The 18,022-nt window shown below is 36.9% G+C and overlaps 1 protein-coding gene across 2 annotated transcripts in view; it reads right to left on the bottom strand.

Annotated features, from left to right (window-relative positions):
- Nucleotides 1-18,022, bottom strand: part of RASA1 (RAS p21 protein activator 1) — a 65,807-nt gene that overhangs the window by 14,030 nt on the left and 33,755 nt on the right. For both annotated transcript variants that reach the window (XM_059833277.1, XM_059833279.1), the window contains 9 exons: nucleotides 15,116-15,236; nucleotides 12,724-12,880; nucleotides 10,250-10,337; nucleotides 7,520-7,597; nucleotides 6,092-6,249; nucleotides 5,717-5,793; nucleotides 721-893; nucleotides 349-508; nucleotides 71-213 (listed from right to left, as the gene is read on the bottom strand). In XM_059833277.1, the coding sequence (XP_059689260.1) occupies nucleotides 71-213; nucleotides 349-508; nucleotides 721-893; nucleotides 5,717-5,793; nucleotides 6,092-6,249; nucleotides 7,520-7,597; nucleotides 10,250-10,337; nucleotides 12,724-12,880; nucleotides 15,116-15,236 (1,155 nt within the window). The remainder of the gene's footprint in view (nucleotides 1-70; nucleotides 214-348; nucleotides 509-720; nucleotides 894-5,716; nucleotides 5,794-6,091; nucleotides 6,250-7,519; nucleotides 7,598-10,249; nucleotides 10,338-12,723; nucleotides 12,881-15,115; nucleotides 15,237-18,022) is intronic.

Raw genomic sequence — 18,022 nt, 5'->3', positions numbered from 1 at the left:
AAAACATAACAACCAGTAGATAATTGTGTCAACAAACCAAAATGTTTAAAAACATAGTTCAAGGTATCACCTCACAGGACTGCTTGCTCTCCATTATCTTTAATATAGAGTCTTTCAGTGCGTGGTGAACAAAACTTGTTGCTGTGGCTTTCATATACTGCTCCATAAGTGTACTTGCTAAAGTGGTGGCACGAAACAATGTAGTAGCTTCATCTGGAAAAAAAAAAAAGATAGCACAGTGGAAAGTTGAGAAAAGGAGACAACAAAAAGCAGAGGAAAAATGTGCTGTGTTTACACTCCCCACCTGCCCAGAGTTCCAGTAAACTTTAGTGTAATTTAGTGCAGTACCTTCCATGCTTATCTCCCTGTCGTTTAGTGTTCGTAACAACAAGGACTCAAGCTTTTCATGAAGAAAAATCTTCAATAAAATGCCAGCCAACAGTGTTCTATCTTGTCCACAAACATGTGATAAGGCATAGACAACATGAAGTTCTTTCTGGAGTATAAGCTGAAAAAGAAAAACAGAATTTTTAAATATTCAGAAGTTTCTCCTAACATATAACAGCTTTGGAAAAACTGTTATCATACATCTGTAGTGATACATAGATGTCACTATAAATATTATTTAATGATGTCAACCAGTGCTATTGAGACCCGTCTCAAACAACCAACAAAGTAAGTTTTGACAGATAAACCAAGGAAAGTTAAACAACTTTATACCTCTTTAAACTCATTGTACTCCTCTTCGGGCATGATCTTCTCCATAGAATATCGTGCTCGAACACGCAAAGATCCTGGCTCAATACCCTTTAATGGTACATGGGAACTGAGTTGAAACCACTCATCTGTTGCATGTCCTTTTTGTAATCGGCTTAATTGGCAACGCATAAACACTTAAGAAAAAAAAGCATTGTTCAAGTAAGTTATCTCCAGCAAAACAGTCCTACTATTGAATAAAAACCCAGTCTATTTGCAGCATGTCATCTTGTTTCAGTGAAAGAATGTTAATGACTAATCTAGATTTTTGCCATCAATATATTGACAGATTTTCTCTTCAATGGTTTAACAGACTCCTGTAAACTGAAGAAGAAATAGAAGGCATTCTGTAAAGAATGTATGCATATACATTCAAAAATGCTGCACGGATATTGACACAGTTTTCTTTGTAACACCCAAGTAGCAAGTAAAAAAGCACTACCCTGCAAATCCAGGGTAAATAAAAATAAAAACTGGTTAAGTATTGAGAATTCACTGTCCTCTTTCCAGCCTTGGGCTGATACCACCATCAGGTCTGCTCCTCGACCACTCTGTTACTTCTTAATGCTTATCATTACAGTGTTGCTGTAGCTTTAACACTACCATATGTATTTGTTTTATACTAACTCCCAGGTTAAGGCTGTAACAGTTGATGCAAATTATGTAAAAAAAGTGTTCCCAAGCATATTGCTGCCTAGATAATGATGAAAATCAACTCCAGACCGGCCAGATCATTAATTCACCTGTCAGTGCTGTTGGTACCTTGAAATTGCCAAGCAAAGACCTGGATTGCAGCTGAAGTCTGGCCGAGCAGCTGGGTAGCAAGCTGCAGTAGTCAGAGCACAGGCCCCTCTGGAGCATGCACACGTGCTCCCGAGCGGAGTTATTTTGCAGAGAAAGGGCCCCGGCACTGTCAGATGCAACACTGTCCCTGTGAAACACCCACCATGCTCCAAGAGAGGCCCACAGTTCAAGTTTCACATTTAGCCTGTCAGTCTGGACCTTTCAAGCAAACCCCCTCTCTTTCCATGCCTCTCAATGTGATCTGCTTTTAAGTTCCTCACGTTAAGAAAGAAAAAGAAAACACACACTGGAGTTTTGCGTTTTTTCACATTTCTGTAAAGCCCATACACCACACTGCCTTGCAGAAATTGTCAACAGTTCCAGTAGAGTTCCCATTGCCCCAGTGTTGCAATACACTGCAGGATATCGTTTGATACTGGAACAGAAAACCTGTAACATCTATAATTCTCACTTCAGGACATCCCTGTTGTCTATTTCATATTCTTTCGAGTTAAATAAACCGATATAAGCTAATGCATTTAAATCAGTCAAGTAGTGTGAAAAACAGTTAATCATCACCTGCTACCTATCACCAGTATGGATGGGACTATGTCTTTACACCAGATAATCATTGACTTTCCTAGAATAGTTCTCCCCAGCATCAAAGCTCCTGTACCCACAACTAAGCAACGTTGTTTTTCTTCTTATTTTGCTTGCACATCTAAGGCGCATATATCACAGTTAGAGGAATGGTGAATGAAATGTAGGATCTAGAATAAACTGATGATTTAATTTTTCCCTGTGGTTATAGTAGCACTTCAGAGCTATAATATAAATGCTATAATCTTGCTTTGATTTAAAATAAAAAAAGGTCAGAACAGAAATACCCGTACAGGGACTGCAGCACATTTGCTATTGTAATTTATATTCAGTAACTTTAAAGGAACAAGACTTTTTCCCATTTAGCAGCTTACACTGAACTAGTAGGCTACCTTCAGTAAAAGAATGCTATTAGTTGAAAAATTCAGGATATTTACACTTTGCGATATAGCACATTTTAAAAGAGAAACAAATACACACAAAAACATCAAACCAAACAATAGTTGATCTCTTCTCTCCAGACACAGATAAGAATTCTCTTGACAACAATCTTGATCCAAAAAGAATCACAATATTTTATATGATGAACACTAGTACAAAAAAAATGTAAGACTGAGGTTTCTTAATGGTTTATTTGCTAATGAAACTTCAGGCGTAGTATTTAGGAACAAGATTGTATTTTGATTGTTAGTAATTATAACCTAGGAATCAAAGTGAAAAGTGGTTCAACTTAGGTTTGTTCCAGTCCTCAGACTGGAAATTAATGTGAATTTACTATGAAGTCTTTGCCTAACCCTGCCAGAACAAAACAGAACCATCAAAAAACACCTAAAAAATTCTAATTACTGATTCAGAATAAAAGTAATTTGAAATCTTGAGAGAAGAAATTGCTCAATACAGGGATATACTAAATCCTGCCTTTCAGAGCCACAAGTCACTCCCATGTTAGCACAGTCCATCCCCCTATAATCTCAGCTATCAGTTTCAAGAACAAGCTTTGGCACTACAGCAAGTAATAACTGTGCATAAAAGGAAAGACATTGGCTAATACTTTGCTCTACGGACTTGCTTCCATTATAAAAATGTTTCTTTTTCACCATGAACTAATTTGAAATTAACCAACTAACATGGTGCAAAATCAATCCAGAACTTCCACTCCAGTTCAACACTGTGTGGTATTGTCCTGAAAGATTTACTAATTCAACTGTCTAATCACACCTGAGCATCCCAGTTTGCAGTAGCAGCAGCCGAAGTTTACTAATACATTCTAGGGTTTTATTTTTTCCAAGACATATTAGACATTTATTTTAATAAATCCTTATGCAATTTACAGTTTTAGAAACAAAGAAAATTTAAATAGAATTGATACTACACTCTTCAGTATAATTTTTGACTATTTGAAATACTTTTAAAAACCAAAAATACTGAAAGAATTATTGAATACTCATAACAGGTAAACTTCAAAGTCAAAAACTTGAAAACTCAGGTAATATTTTAAAATACTGAAAAAATAGCCTTCATGCTAGTATTATTTTGGTATTTAAATTCTGTGTGTTATGATGAAAGAAATAAAGCAGAGAGACCAATAGCAGAGTTTTGGACCGTCAATCTGCATTACATGGTGGGGAAAGCAAGCAGAAAAGCTGACTTAATCCATTAACTAGGAAGACAAATAGTACCAGCTTCACAAGACTCCCACTTCATAGCAGTTGATACTTAACAGCTGTGGCTGAAAAGGGGAATGTTCAGGAAAGGAACCAATTCGCTAGCTTTTGAAGAGTTCAAGGGTTGTTCAGGCAATGCAGCACATAGGTAAGTTACATTAGGTCTGGTTTAGCTCATTTTTTCCCCCTGCACTTCACATATTAATAGGGCTGGGGATGTAAGCAGAGCTATGTGTTCATTCAAGTTGACTTAGTCTAATCCTTATGCCAAAATGAAAGGACTGGGTTATGCTGTAAGAGTGTACCTAACAGCAATCAAGAAACTCAGCCAATCCTGCTCCTGACCTAGATCAGGAAACCTTCCATCACCTCTCATCAGCTGGATACCTCCAAAGCCAACACAACCTCCTCAATCAGGACAGAGAGGAAACTACAAAAACACTTTTAAAGAAGTTATTGAAGTATCCCAGTCAAGAATTATCCTTTTAAAGATTCTTTTACTAACCAGAGCTTTGGTGTAGATAGATAATGAGTTTTCCAGCTCAAATGAATAAAAGAAACAGTGCAAGAACATGGTCACCACTGCAATTACAGCCCTTTTGTCAGTCAGAGTGAATGTATCTTTTTTTCCTCCAGCTATGCAGAAAGTTTTCTAGTCAGAGGAAGGAGAAGGAGGTTTGAAATTGAATTAGGTTCTGCAAGAGCATTCAAAATGAGTGGCAATTCTTCTACTTTGGTCAAAGTTTCCCTACAGATCTCAAAAAAAAAAAAAAAAAAAAAAAAGAAAATCAAGGAATTAGCACTGAGGCATATGTAACAGGCCAGTAACACAACATATGCAAACTGAAAACAACTGCAGTAGATTATAAATACTCTGACCGGCTTTGGAACAGACAGCTCTGAACACAATGGAAAAGAAAAAATTTTGGAACAAATTTTAAGGGGCAGGGAGGGCGTTCTGCCCTGCAGGCAGCAAAGAGGAGGCAGGGGCTGAAGTTGCTCCAGAACAAGTAAGGTGGAAACAAGATACCTTGAATAAAAGAAAAAAAAAAGTGTAAAGGCACATTGTGTGGGAAGAGAACTAAACTAAAAATAAATTTAAAAAAAATATTTTTTAAAAATTCAATTTTTCTATCTAAGAGCTTAGAATTCATGTTCTTCAAACCCCTTCTTTTCTAGAAAGCCAATAGATCTTACCAGCTTGCTGTTAATTTGCTGGAACAGAAACAAAACCACAGCTGAAAAAGCAGCTGCCTGGGTAATAAATAGGAAGGAAAATACATTCTTGGGAACTTCTGTAAAAGGCAGAAGAAAATATAGAACCTTTCCCATTCAAAGTGATCCTGAAGTAACTTCAGGTTTAAGCCCAAGAGTAGCACAGGGAAAGTAGACAGATGGGTAAAATGCAAAGATAAAACAGGGCAAATTTTGTTCAGAGACTGCCAAGATTTTAAAAAAAAAAAAACAAACCCAAAACACCTTTTCTCCCTTCCTCTTTCTCACTAGAAGCAACAAAAAACCTGCAAAGGAATTCCATGCAATCAAACTTAAAGCTCCATGGAACTTAGCATTTAAGGAGCAGACTAATACTGACAGCTTCTCTTTCCTCTTGCTTTTTAGTAAGCACAGTCATTGTGTTAACACAATGGCTACTCTAGAGCAGAGCTAGGAAAGCCATCAGATACACAGGACTTGATTATTGTGCATTTTATTACTAAAAAACATGCAGGTTCTCATTGTGAAAATGTTAATGGAAAGCCAGTACCAGACATCCAAAACACACAAACACAGCAGTATGGTGAGCATAAAAATGTACTTAATTCTCTTGTGACAATGTTTGACAAGAGTAATGAAAACCACACAAAGTATCCATTGCTGCAATATATATTCATCTTTTACAGAAAAATACTTACATATATCTGGATCTTTACTTTTCTTTGTTTTGTTACTAAGACTTATCTCAAATCTATTAATATCAGATGAAAGATCACTAGGAGAAAAGACAGAAAGCCTCAATTAATACTATACTTGGCTGGCATTTAAGCTTATTCTAAACTCATTTCAATCCTGAGTTCTCATTATCAGCCAAAGACACTTATATTAACAAAGATATTTAGGTGCCTACAGAAGATTCTGCCCATGCAGAATTTGGCTGAAAGGTTGCTCCTGTATAACCACACATACAGTATTTTTTAAAAGCATATGCAAAACAGTACACAGTGTTAAGAACCTTAAATGCAATGCAACTTACAAGTGAAATTCAGTAATTCAAGAAGATTAAGACTTACTCAAAGACAAATTCTTCTGACCACACAGGGTTCTGCCCTTCCCTGATGTGTGTTTTTGCTACCTGGACACTGTTCAGGTAGATGTTACAATACGGATTAGTAAAATGCTTTACTGGGAGCGTATGAGCCTCTTCTACATGCAAAATAAGACTGCTGACCTAAAAAAATCCAAATACACAAAATTTACTTTTTATTGCTAAAACTGAAATACAAAACACATGAATGGATTATTTTTTATCCTCCTTGTGAATATTTAATGTTAATATATGAATACTGAATACAAACTAAAATTTCCTAATAAAGACAGCAAGGAACAGAAGTAATGGAACAGTATTTTAAGAGGCACAAGTGACAAAATATAAGTAACTTAAATAATTACCGAAAACAAATCTCCAGCCTCATGTTTTTAAGACAACTTGTTTTCTTCTTTTAAAATTATCTTTGAGGCATTAGGATTTGAAAATATTAACTTTTCTATGCACAGACAACTTTACTGAAATCAAAGACTGGCACCTTGAATAAGAGCCATGGACGATTCCAAACACAATGGCTTTTTTGGTGCCTTCTTAACAGATTGCGTAAAATTCCCTTGTGCAACATATTACATTCTATTCCTTCATGCAGATGAGCATTTTCTTCACTTTTTGAAGTAAAGAATTATTTCAGATTGTCAGTCTTTTTGCTTTGCTTTTGCAGCCCCCAGTTTCACCTGCCACTGTGAATTCACCTAATTTAGTTCATTTATTCAGAAGTATCCAAACATCTTTAACGTTAACTACACAATAGTTGTGCATCCTGAAAAACATCCTATTCTATTCTTTTCTCCACTGTCTGTTAAAACAACTACATTCAATATTCCTAACATTCAAAAATATCAGGGATTCTTCAAGTATTTTCCTGTTACTCTCCAAAGACTCAGCCATTTATGACTGCCCTCTACCTCTGAGCAAATTCTGGCAAACACAGCACTTTCAAGAGGCCAAGAAAAATTAAGCCACCAGCATGGTTCAGCATGTATCTGTTACTGAAAATGAATAATATTAGTTGAACAAGTATTTTGTTTACATGTCACATAAGTCTGACAAATTTTTGAAGTTAATCATATGTAGTAAATTTTAAAAGTTAAGATGATACCAATGCTGACTTCTTTACACTTTTACTCAAATGTAGTCAGAAAATAATACTTAGCAAAGCATGTGCAGATTGCCTAAGGCCACTTTGCTTTTTATGTATGTAGATGATATAACAAAGTGTAAGTCATTCTGGCTGGTTTCACAAGGGTACTGCATAACCCCAAAAAGGAAAGTAAGTACATGCAGAATTTACTATTTTTGAAAAGAAAATTCTGAGATTTATCAGTATTGTTTTGGATTGAGGAGACAAAACACTCCTCCACATGCACCGCCAACCCCGTAATATCGGCTTCACCTGACGTAGACGTTTATTTGATGTTCCTGGACTGGTTTTTCTTAAACTGCAAAACATCTGCAAAGCTTTCATCCAGTCCTAAGAGAGAAGGACACAGAATAGTGTAATAAAACAAAGTCAGATACAGCTTCTTGCAGTGGAACAGATATATCCAAAAAGAGTATCTGAAGTTTTCCCTTTAGCTTGGCAAAACCTAAGTTTTCCGTAATTCCAAAGTATGCAAGTTTGAATATTAAAGCAAAATTCTTTCTTTATTGAGCAAAACCTAATACATGATTTTCAAATCGGAACCATTTTCTCTTTTAGAAATATCAAGCATTACTAATGGATATACAGTGTGACCTTTACCTATTTTCCAGTCTAGTAATATTACATGAAATTACAAATGGTATATAAAATGAAGCAAAACTTGTTTGCTTCTGAGAAAACTACAGTTAACAAGCCAAACTGTTCTGATTATTCTCTCCAGTACTTCTGTATGGCAGTCATAATACTGTGTATACTTCAAACAAAAACTAAAACAACATTAACAGAGAGACACAGAGTGTATATCTAACATTCCCCACTTTGCTGCAGAATGGATGGATGGATTCCATTTTGATCAAGGAAATAAACAGGTTGTCTAACACCAAGCTGACTGTAAAACCTTTGTATGTGTTTTTTTTTTTTAAACAAATAAGCTACTAACAGGCACTACCAACTCGCCAGGCCACCTCTGAAAAAGCCACTGCAGCGTGAGAAAGTTCGTTAACAGGGGAGCTTTGCAAGGGGCATGTGGAAGGTAGAAGATACGTTACAGCCTCATTCTCTAGTTTTCATCCCCCAACCACAGAATTTTGTATAGCTTTTGCAAAGCACAACATTTAGGTTTTGACCAACAGCCTTCTTAAGTCTGTATCTCAAAGATCCCCCATCTATTCTCAAAGTACAATTTAAAAATGTCATTAAAAGCCCACAACACTGTTTCAATCTTACCCTTCACAACATCTTCCACATTTTAAAAATACAGGAACATGTACTGCAGCTATTCTCAGCTAGACCACTTTGCGAGTGAGGTTTCAGCTTTCAAAACCTTCCACAGAAGGAAAAGCTTTCAGCTATGCATCACGAAGTTTCAGTAGCTTGTTTCCTTATTCCCAAGAGTAGCAGCAATGGAAGAAACAAATGCCTCCTAAATACTCTAACAGAAGTAATTCCTGGATGCATAGTATGCCTCTTATGCTCACTCGTAGCAGGAAAACCTTTCCCCTTAAACATCAAAACTTACAGCAATGAGAATGAACAATATGCCACAGTAAGTACAGTGACACTAGCATGTAAGGCTACATTTTACATTTGCTTTTGTTTTGTACAAACCATAAGGACAACGTGCAGTCCATAGGATGGCGCTGCTTTGATATTTATGACAATATGAGAGAGCCTTAATATACAAATAAAACTATTCTTCTATGAAACGTTACAGAGTAAACTTTCTCAAAAGAGAAATATCTATAAACTTTCCTGGGCTAAAGCCGTATTATAAAAAACCACCATGTATTCTGTATAAATGCAGTGAACAGCCTGTTAAGTAGATCAAACCCAAAAGCAGATTATACCAAATGTTCAGGGAACAAGACAGGATATTCTGCCTTCTACACATTCTTAAATCTTTTAATTTCTAGAACACAAAAGACATTGCAGATGTGAAAAAAATGAATGTACAGTAATGAGTGTGGAAATTAATGTATATATTCTCAATTACTATAGAGCATGCTGCTTCTCAAAGACAGTACACTAAGATTTGTGTGACAAATGCCACTGCATCATTCTGATGTCATCTCAGCAGCTTTCATAAATTTGTATTAATTTAACAGGAAAATTTGTGCTTTCCTTTATATACAGCACAAGAAGAATACTAAATTTATATAGCCTTCATGCTTTGGTGAACAGCAGTCGATTTACAAGTGCTCTAAATAGCTTTAATTCCATCAAAATAAAATCAAAAGCAAAGCTTAACTTCTGATGCAACAGGTATATTCCCGAGCTGTGGACTTTCAGAGCTGTAAACTTAATAAATACGGACATTGTGTCATCTTACATATGCTCTCCTGCTGGTGAGTGAATTTCAGAGAATTAGGTTCCTATCCTTCAATTCTTAATCAACAAACATAACCACTAGAGAGCTAGTAACTGAAGGATACCAACTAAAACCAGAAAATCTTACTTTTTGTGCATGATCAGGGCCCAAGACTATGAACAACCACCAATTTATGGACAGGGCAAATAACTGCAAAAGGCAGCTGTTCAATATACTTTGGTCACTGGGCACATATATGTGCATTAGCGTTTTAATTCATATCAGGAATATGCCTTTGAAGGAACACTCGACTTACCGTGCTCTGGTTTATACCATGCAAAAGTCTTGGAGAGTAAATTATTCTTCTGAATTGAACTATGTCAAAAAATATATTCTCCAGAAACATACAATAGAAAATAATGGAAGTTCAGTCCATGGAACCCCACTGGAACTTGTCCAAAATAAAACCCCCAAGTGCAGGTAATGTAGGTGCTGGATTCTCAGCACCAACCGTTCCCCTTACAGATCTGCTACTGTTCCATTAGAACACCTGCTAATATAGATATAGCCACTATTTGTGATACACTTGCTTCCTGTTTAAGAAGGGCAATACCATTAAACACCATATGAAAAAAACTACTTTTTAAATTGTATTTACCAACAAAACCTCTCACCTGTGCTTGTTCTGGAGTTTCGCCTGCAAAGTAAAAGATGTAATGCTCTTCACTAAAGTGCTGAACTACTATCTGAAAACAGTTTGGCCTTAAAAACAAACAAAACAAGAAAAGGTAAGTTTTATTAATCTTTGTAACATTAACAGACACCTTCACTCCTTGATCTGCACCAAATCAAAGTTTACACCGAACTAATACACTTCTGCTGTTTGTCTGTAAGGAGCACTGAACATTGCATCAAGATTTCTTTGTATACATACAGCATCATCACACATGGAAAGAGGAAGGACTCCAACTAGAAAATTTCTCAGGTGCTTTAAAACTGCATTTTGTTTTGAACATATTATGTCATTTTACGAAAACCACACTTCAGTACAGCTAGTTTGTTTTGGAATATTGAGAAACTTCTAGAATGGCCTGTACTGAACAAGCATGTATGCTGACTTAGAATCAAGGCAAAAAATAGCCACCTGGTAATGGAAAAGACTTGTCAATGAGGACTATTCCTAGAGACTGTAAAAGCAGGAGACATTCGGCATTAGTTCCCAACCAATTAATCATACATTAAGGATTTGTTCTTTCAGGAGTTCAAGAAACTGTATTAACATAAGGAATCCCCTATCTGAATGTGTCCCACAGCTCTCGTGACCCATAAAATGTGAACTGGATCACATACTAATCATTGAATCTATGTGACATGAACCTCTACAATCTTAAATGCAATTATAGTGTCTTTGCCATTTTATGTACCTCCACTCATATGCCAAAAAATACTTTGTGTTGTTAAATTACAAGCTATTTAAAGTGCACACTTCACTCATGATCTTCCACACTGCTCAAGGAAATCTAGCTCTCCCAAACCCAGCGTTACATGAAGGATCCTACTTCATTTGCAAAGCAGTTTCAGCCTTCAGTTCCCCCATCTATTTCACTGCCTGGATAAAAGCTAACACAGCACTCTGTGGCCATGCTGCAGAAGGGTGGGGAAGAGCAGGAAGTAGCCAAGTCTGGGGGTAATTAAATCATTGCCACCAGAGAACCATGCAAAGCTACAGACTTCACTGTACTTCTGAGAAAAGGGCAAAGGCAGTTTTCACCAGCTACTTAAAATGCAGGAGGAACTTCGTCTCAGCTACAGTTCCTCACTAACAGCTTCCTAAGCTGGTGCAACCATGCATCTCCTCCTACCCACATTTAGTACTACTTACTGTCCAACTACACTTTAACACACAGCACAGTGTTTCTTAAAAGCTGTTTAAGAGACAGTTGTGGTCAACCAAAATATTCCTGGTTTACAATATACACCAAAGCTTCCTGCGTAATTGCCAACTTACATAATGAACATTTCAATTTTTTTTTTTATTATTGTTCTGGTACTGTTTGTTGGTATCTATGCTCCCCATTCCATTAGTTTAATGGATTTTTCAAAATTATTAAAAAGATTTAAAAAAAAAAACCCACATCAAACAAAAGCACCAGTCTGCAGCTTGAGAAATGCCACTGATTTTAAGCATTTCTCTTGAAGTTTTTTCACAAAAATAACTAGAAGTTGACTATATATAGTTTTTTAATAAATAGTAAGAACCATGGGATAACCAGAATTTCTATCGAACACTTGTAGGAGTAAGTGTACCTACTTCTTCCATACTGCATTATAATACAGGATGCTGGACTTTTTTTTGTAACTACCAATGAACAAATACGTAAACTCTTTTTTGTTAATTACCAATGATACCTGAAAGACTTTTGATTTTCAACTTCTTGGCTGATAATCATATCCCTTGCAGTTGGCATATTGGAATATCAAAATATTAGAGTAAATAAGATTTGATGTGAAAATTATCTCTGAATATTGTAATTGTGCAAAAACCATTTCTGAGGATAGTGACTTACGTGGACTAGTTTACTGCTAAGCTGGTCTAATCTAACAAAAGTGCTTGTTCTTAAACAGAAAAGCACTTACAGACTCCATCTAACCAAGTTAGCTTTCAAATACCTATCAAAAGAATATAGATCTTTTGGAATTGCAAAATTCTTGATCTTGTGAATTCTTATTTCAAAAGGATTAAAAGCCTCAGTTCATAACCTCTAATGTCTGTAAAATGAAACACGGAACAATCAATGCACTCAATATTCAAAAATGACAATGCAAAAAAGCTCTAATCATCATCCCATCTTATTTCACAATAAAACTTTAATACTGAATTCTAAAATTTCTAACCAGAAGTTGTTTAAGTGCAGTTGCTAGCGATCGAGTTGCCATGGCTAAACAAGTTACTATGCATCAGCTACATCTGTCTACATATGCTCTTGCAATCCACATCAACTATAGACTCTTGGTATGAACCACGAGCCAATAACACAAGCCAGCGCTACTTGTTCACCTGCGACATATTGCCCACATCTTGTACATGCCTCCAACTAGCAGTCAACTCTCCTGCTGCACATTCGAGAATTAAAAGCCAGGGTCCTACCTGCCAAACAAACTGTCATGTACTCCGTAGACGGAACACACGCTAAGGTCTATTAGTCCTTTGGGTTTTGTGGCACGTTTTTCACTTTCAAAATAAATAAGCTGGGCATCGTTTCCCTCTAATATAAAGTACAAGTTTTTCCACCTCTTTCCTTTACCTGTAGAAGAGCCAAGCAAAAAGTTATGGTACTGTTTAAAAGAAAGTGTAAATTTTGTAAATGAAGAAAACAAAAGAGGGCAGTAACTTTTTTGTCAAATTGCAAACAGAACAATGTACAGGTGATCACGCTTAAGTTACAATATCAGTATACGTACTCAGTTTTATGCAACATGTTGCTAAAACTAGACCCTCTTCACAGATGCAGATAGAGATGCAAAAGGTTCTCTAAACATTTTCACTAATTTCAACAGGATTAAGCAAGCGCATGTGAGCTGCCTGGACAGTGAGTTCCTGTGAGTGTTAAAGACTCTGTCTCCACACAGTTTGCAAATAATGATGCCGTGGATCCCACTTGTTACAATTTTTATTAAGACATAGACTCTCTTGACATGAGAAAGTTACTCCTAAGCTCTGACCAATGTTTAACAGATTGCATTAGAGTATCTTAAACCAGCATGGCTGAAGAACAGAAAAGGGAATACGTCATATGCAAACCTAAATCAGAATCATGTCCCAGACACAACTGTATCTGAGAATTTGGCTGGTTCCACTTGTTTCAGAGAAAACATTCTCTGAACTACAATGGATTAGGAACTTTCTTCAACTAATTAATGCATAAGTCACAGTATCATTTAGAAAAATCTTTCAGCCTTAATTTTATACTTTGATCATCGTAAATCCACCATGGGCTTCAATAAACGACTACTAGCTCTGTTTTGAAAAGACAAATCTGACATCCAATTATTACACTTTGTCTCCTAGATGGAAGAGTGATTTTATTGAATACGTTCCATATGCAGCTATGTGCATCTCTCTACACCTATTCAGTACTCCAGTTTGCACATTTAAAGTATCTCATTATCTCTTTTAGCTAAAGGTTTTCAATTCATTCTTACTTGATTCCTCACTCTACAACATCCCTCTACACCTTCTCTCAGAATCAACTTCTCAATAGAAGACATGCTTTCCTTGTACTGTTCAGAGGGTCTATAATTTGGGGTGGTTTGGTTTTTTTTTTGATGTCTCTTTTATAGTTCCCTATATTTAAAATCATACCTTCTTTCTCATTTTTGGTTTCTATCAAGATTACTATCTGTAACTTATCCTTCTAGTTATGGTCTCTGTCATTTGCAGAAATTCTATTATTCATAGTTTTTCTACTTCCATTAATGTTGATTTTTAAAAAAAGTAGAAATACAACACTTGGTAAGGGACTAGACGCCTCATAACTTCAAAGACTTGCTCAATGGCAGTTCTTCAGGGTTATGTTGAGACGAGTCAAGCAGTCAGCTTTTAATGTATTTATTGTATGTTATATTAACTGTCAGTATTAGAACCCTAAAAACGTCACTACGTGTATCTTGTACAGCAGAATATATATTTTAAATTTAAGATTTAAAACATATGACCTATCTTGGAATAACAAAATTAAACCAGCTGTACTCTCCAATGAATGTACAGATTTATACTATTCTAGCTTTCTCTAACCTACTCTATCAGCTAGAATTTAATGAGTTCCGTATTAAGTACAAACACTTTTAACGAAAATATACTTCATTTAATAAGTTTGAATGCTACCTCTGACAGAGATGCCTAGTTTTTGTGCTGGGCTCTGATTTTTTTTCAGAACAACTGCCGATCAACCTTTTCACACTGCATGTAATTTTATGTATCATGCTGTTCTATTCATGTACTGTTTAAGGCAAGAGACCTTTCACACTCCTCACACTCTTTCTAGAACCTTTTGCCCACCTCAATTTTGTCCTTTCTAGTACCACTACTATACTAAATTCACTAAGTATGCATGTTCAGCTTGGAGAAGAGAAGACTGAGGGGTGACCTCATCGCAGTCTACACCTTCCTCCAGGGGGGGCAGTGGAGGTGAAGGTGCTGATCTCCTCTCTCTAGTGATCAGGGATAGGACACGAGGAAATGGAATGAAACTGCGTCAGGGGAAGTTCAGGTTGGACATTAGGAAAAGGTTCTTCACTGAGACGGTGGTCGGTCACTGAAACAGGATCCCCAGGGAAGAGGTCATGGCACCAAGCCTGTCAGAGTTCAAGGAGCATGTAGATGATGTTCTTAGTCATACGGTTTAGTTTTATGTAGTCCTGTAAGGAGCAGGGAGTTAGACTTGATGATCCTTATGGGTCCCTTCCAACTTGAGACATTCTATGATCCGTATCTGCATTTCTTTTTAGAAAAAAATTTCATAGAAGTAAACGTAACTCACTTTTTTTCAGAAGATAACCTTTTTTGACAATATTTTTATAAAAAGCATCCTTTGTTTTCCGACGAATTGTATTGTAGATTTCTTTTCCATCCACTGTATCATTAAGCACTTGTTCTTGATGCTGGTAAACATGTAAGAAAAACGTATTTTATGCTCAGAAATCACCACTAAAATTGCGTATTATGAAGCTGCAACCAGGACCATCTTACTGAATGCTACCAACTCACTACTATTGTTCTCTCATGTGATTTTATAAAGCAATGTAAATATTAGAAATGTAATATAACTACTTCCATATTTCCAGAACTATGATAGAAGAAAAAAGGTTCAATGCAGACCAACTTCTACAAAGTAACATTTTGTCTTTTTCATATTAAATAAAAAGCAGCATCTTTCACCTGTGATTTCTGTTAAATTTATGCAAGTCTTTAAAGATTTATCTAGCTTCTAACTGTATTCTACCAAAGCTTTTGGGACTGAGTAATCATGGATAAACTCTGAACCAACAAGAATGGTGCAGATCGCAATTAAAACCGACTCAAAGTTGCACAGTCCCTTATTAATCTCATTAGAACTCACATGTCCTACTTGAGTAGATCAAGACAAGACAAGAAAGCAGAAACAGAAAAAGGATAAATTTACACAGAAAACTGTAGGATCTAGAAATGCAAGTAACAAATGAGAACGGCCAAAAGCCATGCCGATTTTGACCTTACCAAGTAAGCTGATAAGCAAAAGTTCTTTAGCCATAAGAAAACATGAAAAGCAAGACTGTCAAGCACTGCAACAGCATGGAGATGAAAAGCGACATATGAACTGGCTCATACGAAATTTTCTACTTTTCTTCCTGCCCATATATCTACAAGAATTATGATTTTGAACATAACAAAAGCAAGATGAAAAATACTTTGGTAACACTAACAGGAATTACAAGACCTCCAATGGAAGCAACATCCAGATGCTTACGAGCTCAAGATAATCTTCATAACATAAGTATGCAAGGAACAGTGCACAAAACCTACAGATCTAGTAACAAATATTTTTAAGTAAATTTCATATTAGACACAGGAAGTCAGTCAGACTAACCCTAAAAGTACACAAGACTTTTGAGGGGTTTTTTTCCACAAAAACATAGAGCATGGTAGCACGTGGAAGGGACGTAACACAAAGCTGAACATAAATAGCACCACTGACCAGTAAATTTTTAAACAAAGAAAGTCACAAATATATCTGAATAGATTAGAAGACTCTGAAGTAGTCTCACATGGAAAATTAGTCAATGCAGAGAAGATTATTAATACAGCACCTGTAAGAGCATATGCAAAAAGCTAAAATGAAGACAATTACTGCCGTAATTCAAGATGAATGATGGAGCATGAGGAAAGTTAACTAGTGACGCCTTTCAAGGAGCAGTCTCATACTTGCTTTTTGTCCAAACCACATTACTGAGGTGCAAGTTAACACCGGCAAACAACTGAGAAGCACTGATGACACAAGTAGCAGTATAGGAAAGAGTGGAATAACAAGGTGTAAGTCTACTACTTCAACATAAAAGTTACACCTATTGATACCACTAGAAAACTGAAAATGATCAACAGCTGAGTCATTCACAGGCAGACTGAGCTCTGATATAATGTGGTTATGACAATGTACTTGGTCTGGCAGGGCTGGAGTTAACTTCTGTCACAGCAGCCCCCCCATGGTACTGTGTTTTGGCTTTGTGACTAAAACAGTGTTGGTAACACACCAGCATTTTGGCTCTTGCTGATCAGTGCTTGCACAGCCTCAAGACTTTCTCCATTTCCCACTCTGTCCCCCTCCTCAGCGAGGTGGCTTGGGTGGACAAGATACTGGGAGAGGACACAGCTGGGACAGCTGACGCCAACTCATCAAAGGGATATTCCCTGCCATTTAACATCATCATCAGCAATAAAACTGGGTGGGGTGTGTGTGTGTGTTGTCTTCCTGGGTGACCACTGCTCAGAGACTGGCTGGGCATCAGTCTGCTTGTGGGAGGTGATGAGTGATTGCCTTTGCATCACCTCCACCACCCCTTCCTTTGCTTATTAAACTGTATTTATCTCAACCCAGGAGTTTTTTTGCTTTTGCTTCCATCCCGCAGGAGAGGGGAGTGAGCAAGCAAAGGTGTGTGTCCTTAGCTGCTTGCCAGGGTTAACCCACCACAGAAAATAACTATTCTAGGATATTTCTGCCAAGTATTTTCCAGAGAGAAAGGGAATTACCCATGACATGGTACTCTAAACTGTTCTGGTCCACCACATTAAGGAAAGGTGAGCTCGCACCACAATTGGTGTCAGCAAGGCAACTATGAGAACATTACAAAGGGACAGGATCAGCTTTGGTATGCTTAGTTTAGGGAGCTAAGAGAGAATACAATAAATGTTCTTGTATTAATACAACAGATCTCACAAAGCTGTATGAATTGACCATAATTCTATTTTGGGAGGAAATTAAAAGCAAATTTCTAACCACTGAAACAGGAAAGTTTGGGAACAGAGAGGGAACAAACTATATACGTATACTTTGTAACTAGCTATAAGCCTATGAAAAGCTAGATGATGTGGCATGCTTACTACAGGTGGTCTCTTAGGATGAAGTTCCGCTATAGGGCAGGAGTGTTCCAGAACAAGCCTGCGATTCCAGCCCTGCAATCATCCCTGAAGCTCTTCTGTGTGTACAGGCTTCCTCTGGCAGAAGAAAAATCCCAGACACAGAAGACAGGAGGGCAACCTGGCTCCCCCTGACATGGGACTAAGGCACAGCATGGTTGAGCTAGGGACCAGAGCTAGGGGCACACAGCAGAGGACAAACACCTCAGAAGACAGACAGAGCTTACCATATTTTCTGTTGACTACAAGCCAACCTTTGGTAAGTGAATGCATTTGA

This window comes from Gavia stellata, chromosome Z, assembly GCF_030936135.1.
Source record: "Gavia stellata isolate bGavSte3 chromosome Z, bGavSte3.hap2, whole genome shotgun sequence".
Lineage (NCBI taxonomy): Eukaryota > Metazoa > Chordata > Aves > Gaviiformes > Gaviidae > Gavia > Gavia stellata.
This window is presented reverse-complemented; position numbering and strand designations above follow the sequence as displayed.